Source organism: Podarcis bocagei (assembly GCF_964188305.1).
Source record: "Podarcis bocagei genome assembly, chromosome: 18".
Taxonomy (NCBI): Eukaryota; Metazoa; Chordata; class Lepidosauria; order Squamata; family Lacertidae; genus Podarcis; species Podarcis bocagei.
This window is the reverse complement of record NC_138144.1, coordinates 4,223,666-4,243,095: the sequence shown is the minus strand read 5'-3', so window position 1 is coordinate 4,243,095 and position 19,430 is coordinate 4,223,666. Positions and strand designations below refer to the sequence as shown.

The 19,430-nt window shown below is 47.2% G+C and overlaps 1 protein-coding gene across 1 annotated transcript; it reads left to right on the top strand.

Annotated features, from left to right (window-relative positions):
- Nucleotides 1–842: 842 nt before the first annotated feature.
- On the top strand, nucleotides 843–17,373 carry GTPBP3 (GTP binding protein 3, mitochondrial). Its single transcript, XM_081178187.1, has 9 exons — nucleotides 843–1,084; nucleotides 4,320–4,543; nucleotides 5,587–5,673; nucleotides 8,080–8,282; nucleotides 8,724–8,796; nucleotides 10,658–10,801; nucleotides 12,238–12,403; nucleotides 14,131–14,421; nucleotides 16,558–17,373. Exons 1-9 carry the CDS (start codon nucleotides 1,017–1,019, stop codon nucleotides 16,787–16,789), a joined length of 1,488 nt encoding a protein of 495 aa, XP_081034313.1. The 5' UTR covers nucleotides 843–1,016; the 3' UTR covers nucleotides 16,790–17,373.
- The last annotated feature ends 2,057 nt before the right edge of the window (nucleotides 17,374–19,430 follow it).

Genomic DNA, 19,430 nt, shown 5'->3' with positions numbered 1-19,430 from the left:
ATGGATCCCCCAGGGGTTATTTCCAAAAAGGCTCCCCCACCACGGAGCAGCAAGGACGTGACGTCACCCCAGGGTTTAGCTGGGTGCACGCGCCTTCCCTTTCGCGGGGTGCGATGCAGGCGAGGGCTCGTTTCGCAAGGATGGCAAGCGTGCACCTGCGCATACGCAGAGTGCATCCCCCCCCCGTCCTTCACAGAGCAGCAAGCGAGCTATAGGGCTGGGAAGCGGTCCATTATTTTGCAGCTCTTGGGTTAAAGCTGCTGAGGACCCCAAGAAAACCCATCGCCATCCATTATTATTATTATTATTATTATTATTATTATTATTAGTCGAGTTTATATAGCCAAGCCTTTGCAAACCTTTACAAAACCATCAGCCAAATTATTATTATTATTATTATTATTATTATTAATCGATTTATATAGGCAAGCGTTTGCAAACCTTTACAAAACCATCAGCCAAATTATTATTATTATTATTATTATTATTATTATTATTATTAATCGAGTTTATATAGGCAAGCGTTTGCAAACCTTTACAAAACCATCAGCCAAATAATAATAATAGAAGAAGAAGAAAAAGATGCTCAAATGGCAGATATTGAAGTTTCCACCATCATCTCGCTTTGGGATTAGTCGCCGCTTGGAAAGGAAAACTTTAACCAAGCTTAAAAGCCGTGCAATTTCAAACCTAAAGTCTCTGCGGCGGCGGCAGCAGCAGGAAAAAAAAAAAAAAAGCTAGAGGCCCCGCCCCTCCCGCTAAGCCCCTCCCCTCCTTCCCTCTCCGTTCCATTCCCCCCGCCCCTTTCCCTCTTCGACCAATGGCGTCGCAGAAGGGCGCCCCCCACGCCGCCCGCAGTTGAAGCCGAAAGCGTGCGTCACTGCCGTGCTGGCAAGGGGAGCTTGCAAAAGGCTGCGCTCATTCATGCAATAGGTTGCGCGCAGGATGGAGCCTTGGAAGGGGGCAAGCGTGCTTGCGGGAGGCGGGGCTTTGCACCAGTGACTTGCTGGAGGGTCATGTGGCCTGTCTTGCAGGGAAGGCTGTTGCTTGCGAGGAATCCTGGCCCCTCCAAGGTGTTGCGCAGGTAAGGTGGCTGTGGGTGGGTGTGCGCGCAGAGAGTAGCTTTCTCCAGGCGCAGCAATTGCCAGCGGTTGCATTTTCTCGTTGTTGTTGCGTCGTTTAGTCGTGTCCTCCTCTTCGTGACCCCCTGGACCGGAGCATGCCAGGCACTCCTGTCTTCCACTGCCTCCCACAGTTTGGTCAAACCTTCCAGAACACTGTCCCACCATCTCGTCCTCTGCCGTCCCCTTCTCCTTGTGCCCTCCATCTTTCCCAACATCAGGGTCGTTTCCAGGGAGTCTTCTCTTCTCAGGAGGTGGCCAAAGTCTTGGAGCCTCAGCTTCAGGATCTGCATTCCCTAACCGCCTGTTATAAGAAAAACTGCTCCTTTTCCCTTATGGGGTTGCCAAGAGCCCATATAGAGTCCTTTTGTAGGTTCTCTATCGGTAGGAGAAAAATGTTGTTGTTGTTGAGTCATTTAGTCATGTCCACCTCTTTGTGACCCCATGGACCAGAGCACGCCAGGCACTCCTGTCTTCCACTGCCTCCCGCAGTTTGGTCAGACTCATGCTGGTAGCTTCAAGAACACTGTCCCACCATCTCGTCCTCTGTTGTCCCCTTCTCCTTGTGCCCTCCATCTTTCCCAACATCAGGGTCTTTTCCAGGGAGTCTTCTCTTCTCATGAGGTGGCCAAAGTCTTGGAGCCTCAGCTTCAGGATCTGCCCTTCCAGTGAGCACTCAGGGCTGGTTTCCTTCCGAATGGAGAGGTTTGATCTTCTTGCAGTCCATGGGACTCTCAAGAGTCTCCTCCAGCACCAGAATTCAAAAGCATCCATTCTTCGGCGATCAGCCTTCTTGATGGTCCAGCTCTCACTTCCATACATCACTGCTGGGAAAACCATAGCTTTTACTATACGGACCTTTGTTGGCAAGGTGATGTCTCTGCTTTTTAAGATGCTGTCTAGGTTTGTCATTGCTTTTCTCCCAAGAAGCAGGCGTCTTTTAATTTCGTGGCTGCTGTCACCACCTGCAGTGATCATGGAGCCCAAGAAAGTAAAATCTCTCACTGCCTCCATTTCTTCCCCTTCTATTTGCCAGGAGGTGATGGGACCAGTGGCCATGATCTTACGTTTTTTGATGTTGAGCTTCAAACCATATTTTGCGCTCTCCTCTTTCACCCTCATCAAAAGGTTCTTTAATTCCTCCTCACTTTCTGCCATCAAGGTTGTGTCATCTGCATATCTGAGGTTGTTGATATTTCTTCCGGCAATCTTAATTCCTGTTATAAGAAAAACTGCTCCTTTTCCCTTATGGGGTACCCAAGAGCCCATATACAGGAGTCCTTTTGTGGGTTCTCTATCGGTAGGAGAAAAATAACAGAGCCTAACCAGAGAATATTGAGAAGCAAAGCAGCTAGTGAGCCTGATCTTTATTAAACTGTTGCAACAGGGTCCTCACTCACCACACGCCGGAGGGAGGAGAGGAACCCAGAACACTGGTGCGCAAGCCCTTTTGAAATTGCCCACCCTGTAGCCCAAGACCACCCCCTAAAACATCACGCATACATCACAGAAGGAGGCGGTTTGCGGCAGAAATCCTGTCTGCCGGGATACCTGATAATGGTCACTGATTGCATGTTCTAACCCAGGAGTCAGCAAACTTTTTCAGCAGGGGGCCGGTCCACTGTCCCTCAGACCTTGTGGGGGGCCGGATTATATTTTGAAAAATAAAATAAAAAATGAATGAATTCCTATGCCCCACAAATAACCCAGAGATGCATTTTAAATAAAACGACACATTCTACTCATGTAAAAACACCAGGCAGGCCCCACAAATAACCCAGAGGTGCATTTTTAATCAAAGGACACATTCTACTCATGTAAAAACACCAGGCAGGCCCCACAAATAACCCAGAGATGCATTTTAAATAAAAGGACACATTCTACTCATGTAAAAACACGCTGATTCCTGGACAATCCGCGGGCCGGATTGAGAAGGCGATTGGGCCGGATCCGGCCCCCGGGCCTTCCTTAGTTTGCCTACCCATGCTCTAAGTATAACCGACTGAGCTATCCAACTGAAGAACGCTTTAAACCTGTTCTTGGAATGTTTCAAACTCTTGACTGCTTTGAGTTGGTTTTTGATTGACGACGTTTTCTGAATCGGAAAAACTGCTTTATAATGTTTGCCATTTGTTTTTTGAGTTCTGTTATCTGTTTGCCACCCCTTGGCTTCTTTGGGAGGAAGCCCAAGGTATAAATTCAGTATAAATTTGTTGCTGAATGGTGCTTTGTTGTTTATTTTAAAGTTCTTGTTACTTTTTGTATTGGATCAGGTTGTTACTGTTCATGTTTGATGTTTTTATACGTGTTGAAGGCTGCCCAGCCAGATGGGTGGGGTATGTATGTATGAATGAATGAATAAATAAATAAATGAAATTTATTAAAGAAACTGTTATATATGCCTTTTCAAGAGAAGCAGGGTAATCCATGGCGGAAAAGACGCTCCAGCTGCAATGGCTGTCTCTACTGTTTGTTGTTGTTGTTTAGTCGTTTAGTCGTGTGCGCCTCTTCGTGACCCCCTGGACCAGAGCACGCCAGGCCCTCCTGTCTTCCACTGCCTCCCGCAGTTGGGTCAAACTCATGCTGGAAGCTTCGAGAACACTGTCCCACCATCTCGTCCTCTGTCGCCCCCTTCTCCTTCTGCCCTCCATCTTTCCCAACATCAGGGTCTTTTCCAGGGAGTCTTCTCTTCTCATGAGGTGGCCAAAGTCTTGGAGCCTCAGCTTCAGGATCTGTCCTTCCAGTGAGCACTCAGGGCTGATTTCCTTCAGAATGGAGAGGTTGGATCTTCTTGCAGTCCATGGGACTCTCAAGAGTCTCCTCCAGCACCAGAATTCAAAAGCATCCATTCTTCGGCGATCAGCCTTCTTGATGGTCCAGCTCTCACTTCCATACATCACTGCTGGGAAAACCAGAGCTTGAACTATACGGACCTTTGCTGGCAAGGTGATGTCTCTGCTTTTTAAGATGCTGTCTTTACTGTTATAGGCAGTAAATGCTTCTGAATACCAGTTGCTGAAAATAGGGGAGTAGGGGAGAGTTGCTGCTTTTGCACTCAGGTCCAACTTGTGGGCTTCTCCTGGTACTGTAATAACAGGAGGCTGGACTAGATGGGCTCCCTTTGCCCCGGTCCACCTGCTGCTTGGCAGTTCTGACGCTCGCCAACCATCTCACTTGTCCCATTTCCTTCCGCCGCAGGTCGTACTGCCGAGCCGCAAAGAGGGACACCATCTTTGCGCTGTCTTCGGGCCAAGGGAAATGCGGGGTGGCTGTGATTCGAACCAGCGGCCCGGCCAGCAGCATGGCCCTGGTCCGCCTGACGAGGGCCGATGTGCCTCTTCCGAGAGTGGCCACGCTGCGGCGGATCTGCGACCCCCGGTCTTCCGAAACCCTGGACCGCGGCCTCGTCTTGTGGTTCCCAGGTGAGCAAATCTGGGCACCTGCGCTGAATGTATCTGTGAGGGTGAGGGGAGAGACTCCCATCAGGCAAGGTCTCCTTCCACCTGCCTTGCCCACACCCTCTGCTTCTCAGTGTGCGTTGTATTGTTTTATGTACTGTGGCTTGCCCTTGTTTTATTGATTATAGTTTAGATATTATTGTACAGGGGTGCCCCGCAAGACGAATGCCTCGCAAGACGGAAAACTCGCTAGACGAAAGAGTTTTCTGTTTTGGAGGTGCTTCGCAAAACGAATTTGCTATGGGCTTGCTTCGCAAGATGACAATGTCTTGCGAGTTCCTGCTGGTTTTTTTCCCTCCCCCCCTTTTTCTAAGCCGCTAAGCCGCTTATCAGCTGATCCGATCAGCTAATAGCGCTAATCCTCTAATCCGTCAATGGGCTTGCTTCGCAAGACAAAAAAACCGCTAGACGAAGAGAATCACAGAACGGATTCTTTTCGTCTTGCGAGGCAGCACTGTATAGTTTAGATATTATTGTAACTGTTGAGTGGATTTCTGTTTAACTTTTATATGTTGATATTATTATTTTATACTATTCTGTGGGTTAAACCACAGAGCCTAGGACTTGCCGATCAGAAGGTAGGCGGTTCGAATCCCCGCGATGACGGGGTGAGCTCCCGTTGCTCGGTCCCTGCTCCTGCCAACCTAGCAGTTCGAAAGCACGTCAAAGTGCAAGTAGATAAATAGGTACCACTCTGGCGGGAAGGTAAACACTGTTTCCATGGTCGTGACGGACTCTGGGGTTGCGGTGCTCATCTCGCTTTATTGGCCGAGGGAGCCGGCTTACAGCTTCCGGGTCATGTGGCCAGCATGACTAAGCCGCTTCTGGCGAACCAGAGCAGCGCACGGAAACACCGTTTACCTTCCCGCCGGAGTGGTACCTATTTATCTATTTGCACTTTGATGCGCTTTAAATTTCTGCCCTGCCTTTTCCTCACATGGGGCACCTTGGCAGCAGGCGGCAAAGGTGTAATTAATCCCAAGTGCTGTGTTACTGTTGTTTTTCAGGGCCGGGCAGTTTCACGGGTGAAGACAGCGCAGAGTTCCATGTCCATGGAGGGCCGGCTGTGGTGAGCGGTGTCTTGAAAGCTTTGGGTGTGTCTTCCTTCCTGTGTTCCAGGCTGACTTTGTTAGGTGGGGTGTCTTGGGCTGAAGGACCCTGTTTTGAAGACCTCTTCTCTTGTTGCTTTTTGTAAAAAAAAAAAAAAAATTAAATTAATTTTCCACAGACACGTTTTCACAATTGAAAACAAAAATGAACTCACATTTCTACTGCATCTAGATATATACAAATGTTGTTTTTTAGTCGTTTAGTCATGTCCAACTCTTCATGACCCCCTGGATCAGAGCACGCCAGGCACTTCTGTCTTCCACTGCCTCCCACAGTTTGGTCAAACTCATTCTGGTAGCTTTGAGAACACTGTCCCACCATCTCGTCCTCTGTCGTCCCCTTCTCCTTGTGCCCTCCATCTTTCCCAGCATCAGGGTCTTTTCCAGGAAGTCTTCTCTTCTCATGAGGTGGCCAAAGTCTTGGAGCCTCAGCTTCAGGATCTGTCCTTCCAGTGAGCACTCAGGGCTGATTTCCTTCCGAATGGAGAGGTTGGATCTTCTTGCAGTCCATGGGACTCTCAAGAGTCTCCTCCAGCACCACAATTCAAAAGCATCCATTCTTCGGCAATCAGCCTTCTTTATGGTCCAGCTCTCACTTCCATACATCACTACTGGGAAAACCAGAGCTTTAACTATACGGACCTTTGTTGGCAAGGAGATGTCTCTGCTTTTTAAGATGCTGTCTAGGTTTGTCATTGCTTTTCTCCCAAGAAGCAGACGTCTTTTAATTTCATGACTGCTGTCACCATCTGCAGAGATTATGGAGCCCAAGAAAGTAAAATCTCTCACTGCCTCCATTTCTTCCCCTTCTATTTGCCAGGAGGTGATGGGACCAGTGGCCATTTATACAAATACATTATCACAAATCTCTTTGATATTCTTTGAATCTCTAGGCTACCCTCCATATCCTCTTCTGGTTCTTTTATATATAATCCAAATTCTTCGGCATTTCCATATTTATACAATGGTACGTCCGGTTGCGGACGGGATCCGTTCCGGAGCTCCGGTCGGATCCTGGGGTTTCCACAACGGGAGGTGCCTGTTCTGTGCATGTGAGCGTTGCGGTAGAGCGCTTCTGCGCATGTGTGCACGGCGTAACCCGGAAAAATACTTCCAGGTTTGCCACATGTGTAACCTGAAGTTTACGTAACCATAGGTGAACGTAAGTAGAGGTACCACTGTGCTTTTCCAATTACTATTTCCCATATTTTCTCTCTCTAATTTTCTACTGGTTGCAAGCATTAACTCAAAATCCTGCCAATGTATCAAACCTGTTTGCAGTATTTCTGCATATAAACAGTAAACGATTCCCACTCTTTCTTAAACTTCTTGTTGTCATCGTCTCTGAGCTTTGGCCGTTAATTTTGCCATTTCTGCATAGTCTGTTTGCTTGATTTGCCATTCTTCTTTAGTCAATATCTTTTCTTCCTTCCATCTTTGGGCTAAGAACATCCGGGTGGCTGTTGTAGCATACATAAATATTTTCTTCTGTTCTTCAGGGAGTTTTCAATGTCTAAAACTCCTGGTAGAGGACAAGGATCTAGAGATCACGCTAAGGGTGGCCAAATTCTGTGTGACTGCCATAAAACTTAGGGAACAAGCTGTACTACCAAAATGATTAAGGTTTTAAAAGACAATTGTAGGTTATATTTTAGTGATTAAGATTTAATATATATTTTTAACTGCCACTATATCTGAATTGTCTGTGTTATACCCAATTCAATGTATTCCTGTTGCGTTTTATGATTTTCCTGATATTGTAAGTGAGCCGGAACTGGTCTGTGACCGTAATAATAAAATTCATTCTCATTCATTCATTCTTCAGGGAGTTCAGTTCCTATCAATCCTAGTAAGAAAGCTTTTGGGTTGTGTAATGTGTATGGGTTGCTCGTGCGTAAGTTGCTGCCTCTCCAGGCTAAACCTTTCAGTCTGGGCAGCCCTTCACTTCGTGGCTGCCTCAGTCGCTAGCAGAATCCGTCAGTGGGCGTTTCCTAAATCTTTTCCAACATAAAAGTTGTTTGACGCCAAGTCTCCTCCTACTCTCCCTGCGCGGAAGTCTTCTGCGCAGGGTGGGCGTGGGTAGCGGAGGACCCGTGCTCTCCCCGCTGGTGTCCGGTGAAGAGTCCTGGAGCCCTCTCACCGATTCCCCCATCAGCCCCTCTATATCCCTGGTGTTGCGCTGATTTGCTTCCCCATCTGCGGAGCTGCCTCTCTCCCTGCTGGGCCCTTCTCCAGCATCATTTGAGAGCCTTCCCTCCACCTCTAGCTCCGATGTCAGTTCCCTGACAGGTTGTTTTTTTTTAGCAAAGGTTACTTTAAACATTTTCTTCAGTTCGTTATAGATTGTTTCCCAGAAGCTTTTAATAGGAAGGCCTCTTCTCTTGGTTCCAGGCTGCCTCCCTCTGCTCCGCCTTGCTGAACCTGGGGAGTTCACCAAACGCGCCTTCCAGAACGGCAAGCTGGACTTGACCGCGGCGGAAGGCCTAGGGGACTTGATTCATGCCGAGACAGAAAGCCAGCGCCGGCAGGCTCTCCGCCAGATGGAAGGGGACTTGGGGCGCCTCTACCGGCGTTGGAGCGACACCCTCACAAAGGCAAGGGAATTGGGGTCACTTACTGGGACGTGGGTGGCGCTGTGGTCTAAACCACAGAGCCTAGGACTTGCCGATCAGAAGGTCGGCTGTTCGAATCCCCGCAATGACGGGGTGAGCTCCCGTTGGTCGGTCCCTGCTCCTGCCAACCTAGCAGTTCGAAAGCACAAAGTGCAAGTAGATAAATAGGGACCACTCTGGCGGGAAGGTAAACGGCGTTTCCGTGCGCTGCTCTGGTTCGCCAGAAGCGGCTTAGTCATGTTGGCCACATGACCCGGAAGCTGTACGCCGGCTCCCTCGGCCAGTAAAGCGAGATGAGCGCCGCAACCCCAGAGTCGGCCACAACTGGACCTAACGGTCAGGGGTCCCTTTACCTTTTTACATAATTACTCCCTCCTCTCTGACTAAGAAAAGGAGCTGCTGACCTTTTTTTTGCTCCTGCAGGGATTAGCCCACCTTGAAGCCTACATTGACTTCAGTGAAGACGACAACATTGAGGAGGGGGTCCTTGCTCAAGGTAAGGAGCCTGCCATGGAGGGGGAACCCCACTTAGAACCCTTCCTCCCACGCCCAAATAAATGTTGACCTCTCAACGGTTTGGCCCCAACGGCAGCGATAGAAGCCAGTGGCGTAGCGTGGGTTGTCAGCACCCGGGGCAAGGAAAGTAATTTGCGCCCCCTAACCCATGGATTTGCGCCCCTAACCCGTGGATTTGCACCCCCTAACCCTAACCCCCAGATGTTGTGCCCGGTGCGGCCGGCCCCCCCTGCACCCCCCACGCTACGCCACTGATAGAAGCGCAGCCGCCCTGCCTTTAAAATAAAAGGTTGGAGTTAAAGAAAAGAATAAGAAGGAACATATTTGATAAAATTAAGTTTAGGATTTGCTGAAATAATTTTGGAAATTGGGATGTAGAAAGGGGAGGTTTGGGGGAGTCCGAGAAGTGAGGTTTATGAAAAAAAGGCTATGAAATTATACATGTTTGTTTGTCTTTTTATTTGTTTGTATTGTTTATAAAAAATTTGTAAAATCAATAAATTTTTTATAAAAAATTAAAATAAAATAAAAGGTTGGACAATTAATGAGTTGCTGCGCCATCGAAGATAACAGATTTGGACAACATCCCGGAATTGGAACGGAATCAGATGAAGCTGAGCTGATGAAAAGGCAGCTGGAAAAACTTTATATTAACAAAGCTATATTCGGCGGTTGAAATTACTGTATCTTTTGCTCTATAAGACTCACTTTTCCCCTCCTAAAAAGTAAGGGGAAATGTTTGCGTGTCTTATGGAGCTAGTGCAGACTGCGCAGCTATCCCAGAAGCCAGAACAGCAAGAGGGATTGCTGCTTTCACTGCACAGCGATTCCTCTTGCTGTTCTGGCTTCTGGGATTCAGAATATATTTTTCCTTGTTTTCCTCCTCCAAAAACTAGGTGCGTCTTGTGGTCTGGTGCGTCTTATAGAGCGAAAAATATGGCATATGGTGTTTGACATGAATGAGAATCCTGGACCCAGGGACAAAAAATTACCAAGCGTTAATATCGAGATGTGGAAAATATGGAAACAGCAAGGAGAAGCAGACAAACTGGAACGTGTCCAGAGGAGGGCAACGAAAATGGTCAAAGGCCTGGAAACGATGCCTTATGAGGAACGGCTAAGGGAGCTGGGCATGTTTAGCCTGGAGAAGAGGAGGTTAAGGGGTGATATGATAGCCATGCTCAAATATATAAAAGGATGTCACATAGAGGAGGGAGAAAGGTTTTTTTCTGCTGCTCCAGAGAAGCGGACACGGAGCAATGGATCCAAACTACAAGAAAGAAGATTCCACCTAAACATTAGGAAGAACTTCCTGAGAGTAAGAGCTGTTTGACAGTGGAATTTGCTGCCAAGGAGTGTGGTGGAGTCTCCTCCTTTGGAGGTCTTTAAGCAGAGGCTTGACATCCATATGTCAGGAGTGCTCTGATGGTGTTTCCTGCTTGGCAGGGAGTTGGACTCAATGGCCCTTGTGGTCTCTTCCAACTCTAGGATTCCATGATTCTATGAACTAAGATGCGGAGCTATGCTCCAGAGATCTAGACCGTGGGGAGCCCCAAGAAATTAATAAATACTATTTGGACTATAATTTGACCTTTTTATTTTAGTTTTTTAGTTTTTTAATTGAAGTATTATGATTGGATATTTAATTGGATTTTTTTTAGTGGAAAATCAATAAAAACGATTTAAAAATAAAATAAAATGTGAAAGGTGCTGGGGGAAGGAAGGAAAAGCATTGGAAAGCAAGGAAGGGAAGTTTTTTAGGGGGAAATGTGCGGTTTTGAGACAATAGCCATAATCGGAGAGGCTCTGTCTTTTATTTCTTCCTTCTGACTGCTTCACAGTGGAAGAGGCCGTTGAGGCGTTGGAGAAGGAGATGCGGGAGCACTTGCAAGATGGCCGCCGCGGCGAGAGGCTGAGGGACGGAGTCCATGTGGTGATCGCAGGGCCCACCAACGCCGGGAAAAGCAGCCTCCTCAACCACCTATGTGAGCAGGAAGGACATTGGGTGGTGGCGGGGAGTTCTTTGGGCATGGCATGAATGGAAAAAAAGAGTTAAAAAGGTAAAGGGACCCCTGACCATTAGGTACAGTCATGACCGACTCTGGGGTTGCGGCATTCATCTCGATTTATTGGCCGAGGGAGCCGGTGTACAGCTTCCGGGTCATGTGGCCAGCAGGAATAAGCCGCTTCTGGCGAACCAGAGCAGCGCACAAAAATGCCATTTACCTTCCCGCCAGAGCGGTACCTATTTATCTACTTGCACTTTGACGTGCTTTCGAACTGCTAGGTTGGCAGGAGCAGGGACCGAGCAATGGGAGCTCACCCTGTCATTGCGGGGATTCGAACCGCCGACCTTCTGATCCGCAGGCTCAAGAGGCTCACCGGTTTAGACCCAGTGCCACCCATGTCCCTGCAGCTGTTGATATTTGCTTGTAATGCTTCGTACAGTCACATAGCCCAGGAATGTCAACTCCGGCTGGCAGCAGGAGCTGCTGAAGGAGGCAAGAAAGCCATACAGCCCCCACCCCTTGCTTTACAGAGAACCTTCCAAATTTCCCTTCCCTGTTTTGTGGAGGACTGATTTATTTATTTTTATCCCAGTGGCTGCAGCTGAGTTGGGGATTCTGCCATCGAAACGGCTTGCTGCCCAGATCCGTCCGCCACCTCTGCCCCTTTGTGCTATAGATCATTATGCTAATTGCCGGTTCTCTGGATGGATTAATTATAATTATAATCCTCGGCTCCCTCTTCATATGGTTGCTTTTGCCAACACTGTAAACACGAAGAACACCAGTGGCTGAGAATCGCAAGTGGAGCTCACTGCCTCACAAGTAGAGGGAAGTTCACTGGATGGCGCTGTGGTCTAAACCACTGAGCCTCTTGGGCTTGCCGATCGGGAGGTCGGTGGTTCGAATCCCCGCGACGGAGTGAGCTCCCGTTGCTCTGTCCCAGCTCCTGCAAACCTAGCAGTTCGAAAGCACGCCAGCGCAAGTAGATAAATAGGTACCACTGCAGTGGGAAGGTAAACGGCATTTCCGTGCGCTCTGGTTTCCGTCACCGTGTCCTGTTGTGCCAGAAGCGGTTTAGTCCTGCTGGCCACATGACCCGGAAAGCTGTCTGTGGGCAAACGCCGGCTCCCTCAGCCTGAAAGTGGGATGAGCGCCACAACCCCATATTCACCTTGGACTGGACTTAACCATCCAGGGGTCCTTTACCTTTACCTTTTTTATTCAGGTTCTCTTTGGGGGCTTCCTATAATTAGGGGCATCTTGTTGGCCACTGTGAAGACAGGCCGCTGGACTGGACTGGACAGGCCACCTTTGGCCTGATCCAGCTCCAGCGTTCTTCCCATCTTCTGAGCATCGGTGATTGCTTCTAAATTCTACCTTCCCTCCCTAATTCAACTGTTGTCCTCCCTCAGGTCAGAAGCCGGCAGCCATTGTTTCCCCCATAGCAGGGACCACACGGGATGTGGTGGAGGCGGCGCTGAACATCGGCGGGTTCCCTGTGGTGCTGAGCGACACGGCAGGGCTGCGGGACACCAGTGATGATGTTGAGATGGAGGGAGTGAACCGGGCTCGGCAGAGGTGAGTGGGAAAAGGCGACGGCGGCAGCAGTTGTTGTGGTTTAGCCGTTTAGTCGTGTCCGCCTCTTCGTGACCCCCTGGACCAGAGCACGCCAGGCACTCCTGTCTTCCACTGCCTCCCGCAGTTGGGTCAAACTCATGCTGGTAGCTTCGAGAACACTGTCCCATCATCTCGTCCTCTGTCGTCCCCTTCTCCTTGCGCCCTCCATCTTTCCCAACATCAGGGTCTTTTCCAGGGAGTCTTCTCTTCTCATGAGGTGGCCAACGTCTTGGGGTCTCAGCTTCAGGATCTGTCCTTCCAGTGAGCACTCAGGGCTGATTTCCTTCAGAATGGAGAGGTTTGATCTTCTTGCAGTCCATGGGACTCTCAAGAGTCTCCTCCAGCACCAGAATTCAAAAGAATCCATTCTTTGGCGATCAGCCTTCTTGATGGTCCAGCTCTCACTTCCATACATCACTACTGGGAAAACCATAGTTTTAACTATATGGACCTTTGCTGGCAAGGTGATGTCTCTGCTTTTTAAGATACTGTCTAGGTTTGTTTTTGCTTTTCTCCCAAGAACCACCTCTACTGGTCTGTCACCCCCCCCCCCAACTTTATTACCTGGGTTATGAAGGCGCCCTAAAGACGTTAAAGCAAAGATTATGGGATACAGTGACTTGCGATCTCAATCACACGCAGTCTGTAGTCTGCTGGCAGCAGTAGTACAATATGGGCATGTCTTTAAGTTAACATCTTACATTAAAAACCTGACAGTACCAAATTATCGAAGGCTTTTCACCAAAGCCAGACTAAACGTCTTTCCTTCTGCAGTGTTGGATGGCAGGTTGAGAGGAGTTCCCTACCAGCACAGACTTTGCTCGTGTGCTCAAGACATTGATTCCATAAAACATACTGTATTTTTCGCTCTATAAGACGCACCGGACCACAAGACGCACCTAGTTTTTGGAGGAGGAAAACAAGAAAAAAAATATTCTGAATCTCAGAAGCCAGAACAGCAAGAGGGATTGCTGCGCAGCGAAAGCAGCAATCCCTCTTGCTGTTCTGGCTTCTGGGATAGCTGCGCAGCCTGCATTTGCTCCATAAGACTCACACACATTTCCCCTTACTTTTTAGGAGGGAAAAAGTGAGTCTTATAGAGCGAAAAATACGGTATTTTGTTGCACTGAGCTAAGGCTTTTTTTATTTTTTTAATTCATATTTTTTTATTCATATTTGCACATATATACAGGAAAAACATAAACAAAAAATCCACCACATACCTTATATAAATCATATCCACTTCACAAATCATAAATAAAATACATAACTGACTTAGTCTCAACTGAGCCTTGGACTTCCCTCCACTCCTTTGGTAGGTATCAAATAAATTATATAGTCACGTACTTTTTAACTCTTTTACATAGGCCTTTCCCGCTGTTAGAGTTATTTTAACCCCGCCAGTGTCACCTGAACTTTAGATTCCATATACATTAAATATTTCTTCCAATTATCATGAAATTTCTGTTCGTCTTGGTCCCTTAATCTTCCTGATATTCTATCAAGCTCAGCATAATTTATTATTTTAACCTGCCACTCACTTATGTTGGGTATTACTTCTAATTTCCTATTTTGTGCTAACGTAGTTCTTGCAGCTGTCGTGGCATATAGAAACAAGGTCTTATCTTCTTTTTTAATTTCTTTACCGACTGAGCTAAGGCTTTTAACTGGCTCTCTGTTCCCTGCAGGGTGGAGGCTGCTGACCTCGTTCTTGCCGTCCTGGATGCAGCGGAAGTGGCCCAGAAGTCTAACCAACTGGTCTCTGCCTTGCTGGACATCCTGCCGCCGGACGATCTGAAAGGGACCCGGCCGTACTTCCTGGTTCTGAACAAGATGGACCTGCTTGGCGACAAGGAACGGGCGGATCTGCTGGCAAACTTTGCCGACTCGGACCTGGCGCCGGCCTGCTTTCTCTCTTGCAAAACGGGAGAAGGGATCGCTACCTTCCTGAGCGTGTTGGGGAAGCAGCTAGCTGAAATGTGAGGACCGGGAGGGATGGGCTGGGCTTGCCCCTCTCACCTGCAACTCTGGACAGCTGCAACCGGTCAGTGTAGGCAACACTGAACCAAGTGGACCAGTGCTTTTGACTGGGTTTACAGGTAAAGGGACCCCTGACCATTATGTCCAGTCGTGACCGACTCTGGGGTTGCCGCGCTCATCTCGCTTTATTGGCCGAGGGAGCCGGCGTACAGCTTCCGGGTCATGTGGCCAGCAGGACTAAGCCGCTTCTGGCGAACCAGAGCAGCGCACGGAAACACCGTTGACCTTCCTGCCGGAGCGCTATCTACTTATCTACTTGCACTTTGACGTGCTTTCGAACTTCTAGGTTGGCAGGAGCAGGGACCGAGCAACGGGAGCTCACCCCATCGTGGGGATTTGAACCGCCGACCTTCTGATCGGCAAGTCCTAGGCTCTGTGGTTTAACCCACAGCACCACCTGCGTCCCTTGATTGGGTTTTTTTTTTAATTATTCATTTTATAATACAAATAAAAAACACAAACAGAAAAGACAAACAATACAAACAAATTCTTGTCATATCCTTATTTTTCTAAACATTGTTAGGTGGGCTTCCCCAGGTCCCACCTATCTGATTTTCATTTTACTTCATCTTTAGCAGTTTACATATATCATAATTTCTAACCATCTTTTTTTATAAATCACATTTAAAATAACTTCACATTTTATCCCTTACAAATAATACTGTTTTAAAATACCCTATCTTCTAACACTACAGCCTATATAAGCTATTCTAAGGTTTAAGAGCCAGTGCGGTGTAGTGGTTAAGAGCGGTAGTCTCGTAATCTGGTGAACCGGGTTCGCTTCCCCGCTCCTCCACATGCAGCTGCTGGGTGACCTTGGGCCAGTCACACTTCTCTGAAGTCTCTTAGTCCCACTCACCTCACAGAGTGTTTGTTGTTGGGGAGGAAGGGAAAGGAGAATGTGAGCCGCTTTGAGACTCCTTAAAGGGAGTGAAAGGCGGGATCTCAAGTCCAAACTCTTCTTCTTAAATATTAACATATTTTTTCAAATATTCCTTAAACTTCTTCCAGGCTTCTTCCACCCTCTCTTCTCTCTTCTCTCGGAGTCACCCTATCAGTTCGGCAAGTTCCATATAGTCCATCATCTTTCTTTTGACTGGCTTTAAGGTTCGAATCCCTGTGACGGGGTGAGCTCCCGTTGTTCGGTCCCTGCTCCTGCCAACCTAGCAGTTCAAAAGCACATCAAAGTGCAAGTAGATAAATAGTGGTTTCCGAACGGTTTTGGGAGTCGAACGGGCTTCCAGAATGGATTAGGTTCGAGAAGTATTAAAAAAAATTTTAATCGCATGTAAATTTCCAGATGAAACATATATCGTGATATTGGCACTATGTCTAACTTTAGCTCTCAAATTTTGCTTTACGTTACTCTGGGCACCACAGTGAGGAGAGTTATGTATTTATCCGTCTCTACATTACATAAAAGGGACGTGGGTGGCACTGTGGGTTAAACCACAGAGCCTAGACTTGCTGATCAGAAGGTTGGCAGTTCGAATCCCCGCGATGGGGTGAGCTCCCGTTGCTCGGTCCCTGCTCCTGCCCACCTAGCAGTTCGAAAGCATGTCAGAGTGCAAGTAGATAAATAGGTACCGCTCTGGTGGGAAGGCAAACGGCGCTGCTCTGGTTCGCTTGAAGCAGCTTAGTCATGCTGGCCATATACCTGGAAGCTGTACGCCGGCTCCCTCGGCCAGTAAAGCGAGATGAGTGCCGCAACCCCAGAGTCAGCCACGACGGGACCTAATGGTCAGGGGTCCCTTTACCTTTTAAGGCAGCTTCCTAGATTTGCAGTTCCCCCTCTACAGTGGTACCTTGGGTTAAGTACTTAAATTGTTCCAGAGGTCCGTACTTAACCTGAAACTGTTCTTAACCTGAAGCACCACTTTAGCTAATGGGGCCTCCTGCTGCCACCGCTACGCTGGAGCATGATCTCTGTTCTCATCCTGAAGCAAAGCTCTTCACCCGAAGTGCTATTTCTGGGTTAGCAGAGTCTGTAACCTGAAGCGTCTGTAACCCGAGGTACCACTGTACATACAAAGCCTTTTACCTAACTACAGTAAATGTGTCTTCTCGCTCTCCAGGTGCGGCGACCCTCTCGCAGGCTCCCCCAGCCCCACGCAAGCGCGCCACCAGCTCAGCTTAGCCAAATGTCTAGAGGCCCTGGGGCGCTTTGGCCACTACCGGGCCGTGGATCTCGCTCTGGCCGCGGAGGAATTGCGGCAAGCCCGGCGACTGCTGGGACGTCTGACAGGACAGGTGGGGTCTGAAGAGATCCTGGAGCTCATCTTCAAGGATTTTTGCATCGGCAAGTGATGGAGTGACGCGACGGGGTGAGCTCCCGTTGCTCGGTCCCTGCTCCTGCCAGCCTAGCAGTTTGAAAGCACACCAGTGCAAGTAGATAAATAGGTACCACTCCGGCGGGAAGGTAAACGGCGTTTCCATGCGCTGCTCTGGTTCACCAAAAGTGGCTTAGTCCTGCTGGCCACATGACCCGGAAGCTGTACGCCAGCTCCCTCGGCCAATAAAGTGAGATGAGCGCCGCAACCCCAGAGTCGGCCACGACTGGACCTAATGGTCAGGGGTCCCTTTACCTTTAAGTGATGGAGGCAAACAGAGAGCATCTTATCCCACCTTTTGGAGCCGGGTGCAGCTGGAGCATGGCGCCATCTGGCGTGTGGGGGTGGTTTTGCGGTTCGAAGTATATTTTGGCCGGGGCAAAGGGACCTTGAGACTCTCTTTTTTAAAAAAATAATTTTTTGGGGGAAATTTTATTTACAACGCAACACAACCCCCCCACCCCTGACACAGAAATCCACCCCCATCAGACACAAACATAACAAGCAACAAGCATAATATACAACAATACAAACAACCAAATAAAAGACTTCCTTTATCCTTTTTCTGGCGTCCTTGTTTACTTCTTATAAGCTGTTTCCTTTATGAATAACTATTTAGATTTTTCTAATTATAACTTAAATATCCACAAAGTCTCCTGAAGACATTAATCGAAACAAGTCCGGGTATGAATTTTAGGGCACTGTTTTGTGAAGTATTCTCTGCATTTCCCCCATGCTTTTTGAAATTCTTGCCTAGTATGATCTCTAATTGCCTCTGTTAATCTAGCCAGTTCAGTATACTCTAACAGTTTGTCTTGCCGTTCTATTTTTGTTGGCACAATTTCTTTTCCCCAGTTTTTAGCAATTAGGATCCTTGCTGCTGCTGTAGCATAGAGGAATATTTTCTGATCTTCTCTTGCTATACCTGCGTCCGTTATCCCTAGTAGAAAAGCTTCTATATTTTTTATAAAGTTATACTTAAACATTTTTTTAAGCTCGTCATACACTATGTTCCAGAAGCTTTTGATTTTTTCACAGGTCCACCAAACATGTATAAGTGTCCCCTCTGTTTTACCACACCTCCAACACAGATTTGTTTTTGTCTTCTACATTTTAGCTATTTTGGTAGGTGTTCAGTACCAGCTATAAAACATCTTGATTAGATTTTGGGACCTTGAGACTCTTGTCAATGGATGGGATAGCATCAGAGCTGTCCTGGCAGGGGGCAGGATTTTGCGGAGGGAAAGCAATGTTTGGGGCAGAGCACTGATGTTCCAATTTTTGCGCCAATCAGTTGTTCCAGAAAGTGTTAAAGAAGGATAGAACTTTTTTTATGTATGCAACTACAGCAGCAAGAATACTCATTGCAAAATATTGGAAGACACAAGATTTGCCCACACTGGAAGAGTGGCAGACGCAATTGATGGACTACATGGAACTGGCTGAAATGACTGGCAGAATCCAAGATTTGGGAGAATAAACAATGGAAGAGGACTGGAAAAAATTTAAGGACTATTTACAAAAACACTATAAGTTGTATGAATGTTAAGAATTTGCACGATTTGTAAACTTTAGCTTCAGCAATTAGATTTGGTGAAACAGGGAACTAAGTTATAAGTAAGAAAAGGTTGAAATTTAAAGTAATATTATGTTTAATTTAAGGTACAAGTAATTGATAAAAAGTACTTTAAATCCAGAAATACAATATTTGAAAGGTACAAAGTAAGGCACGAAACAAGGTAATAATTTGCTGATATTTTTATTGTAAAGAATGCAGGGTGAGGGAGATGTGGGGAAGTCCAGTTGGTTGTATAAAAATGCTTTGGAAAGTTGGATTCTTTCTTTCTTCTTTCTTCTCTTTTTTTCTCTTATTTCTTTCTTATATCTCTTATGTATATCACTGACTTTGTATCTGAAAAATGTAATAAAATTATTTTTTTTTAAAAAACAAACAAACAGTTGTTCCATATCCAGTTCTAACTGTAGCTTCTTGTCCCACGTGGAGATTTCTCAGGAGACAGATGAGGTGATCAGGCACTCCCATTTCTTTAAGAATTTGCCATAGTTTGCTGTGGTCAACACAGTCAAAAGCTTTTGCATAGTCAATGAAGCAGAAGTAGATGTCTTTCTGGAACTCTCTAGCTTTCTCCATAATCCAGCGCATGTTTGCAATTTGGTCTTATACGCAGAATTCATTCGGAAGGCTGGGCTGGATGAATCCCTAGCCGGAATTAAGATTGCCGGAAGAAATATCAACAACCTCAGATATGCAGATGACACAACCTTGATGGCAGAAAGTGAGGAGGAATTAAAGAACCTTTTAATGAGGGTAAAAGAGGAGAGCGCAAAATATGGTCTGAAGCTCAACATCAAAAAAACGAAGATCATGGCCACTGGTCCCATCACCTCCTGGCAAATAGAAGGGGAAGAAATGGAGGCAGTGAGAGATTTTACTTTCTTGGGCTCCATGATCACTGTAGATGGTGACAGCAGCCATGAAATTAAAAGACGCCTGCTTCTTGGGAGAAAAGCAATGACAAACCTAGACAGCATCTTAAAAAGCAGAGACATCACCTTGCCAACAAAGATCCATATAGTTAAAGCTATGGTTTTCCTGG

Coding starts and splice junctions, on each gene's coding strand:
- GTPBP3 (XM_081178187.1), top strand. CDS start 1,017: ATGTGGCCTGTCTTGCAGGGAAGGCTGTTGCTTGCGAGGAATCCTGGC. Junction 5,674..8,079: donor CGGTGTCTTGAAAGCTTTGG/GTGTGTCTTCCT, acceptor TCTTGGTTCCAG/GCTGCCTCCCTCTGCTCCGC. Junction 12,404..14,130: donor GTGAACCGGGCTCGGCAGAG/GTGAGTGGGAAA, acceptor TGTTCCCTGCAG/GGTGGAGGCTGCTGACCTCG.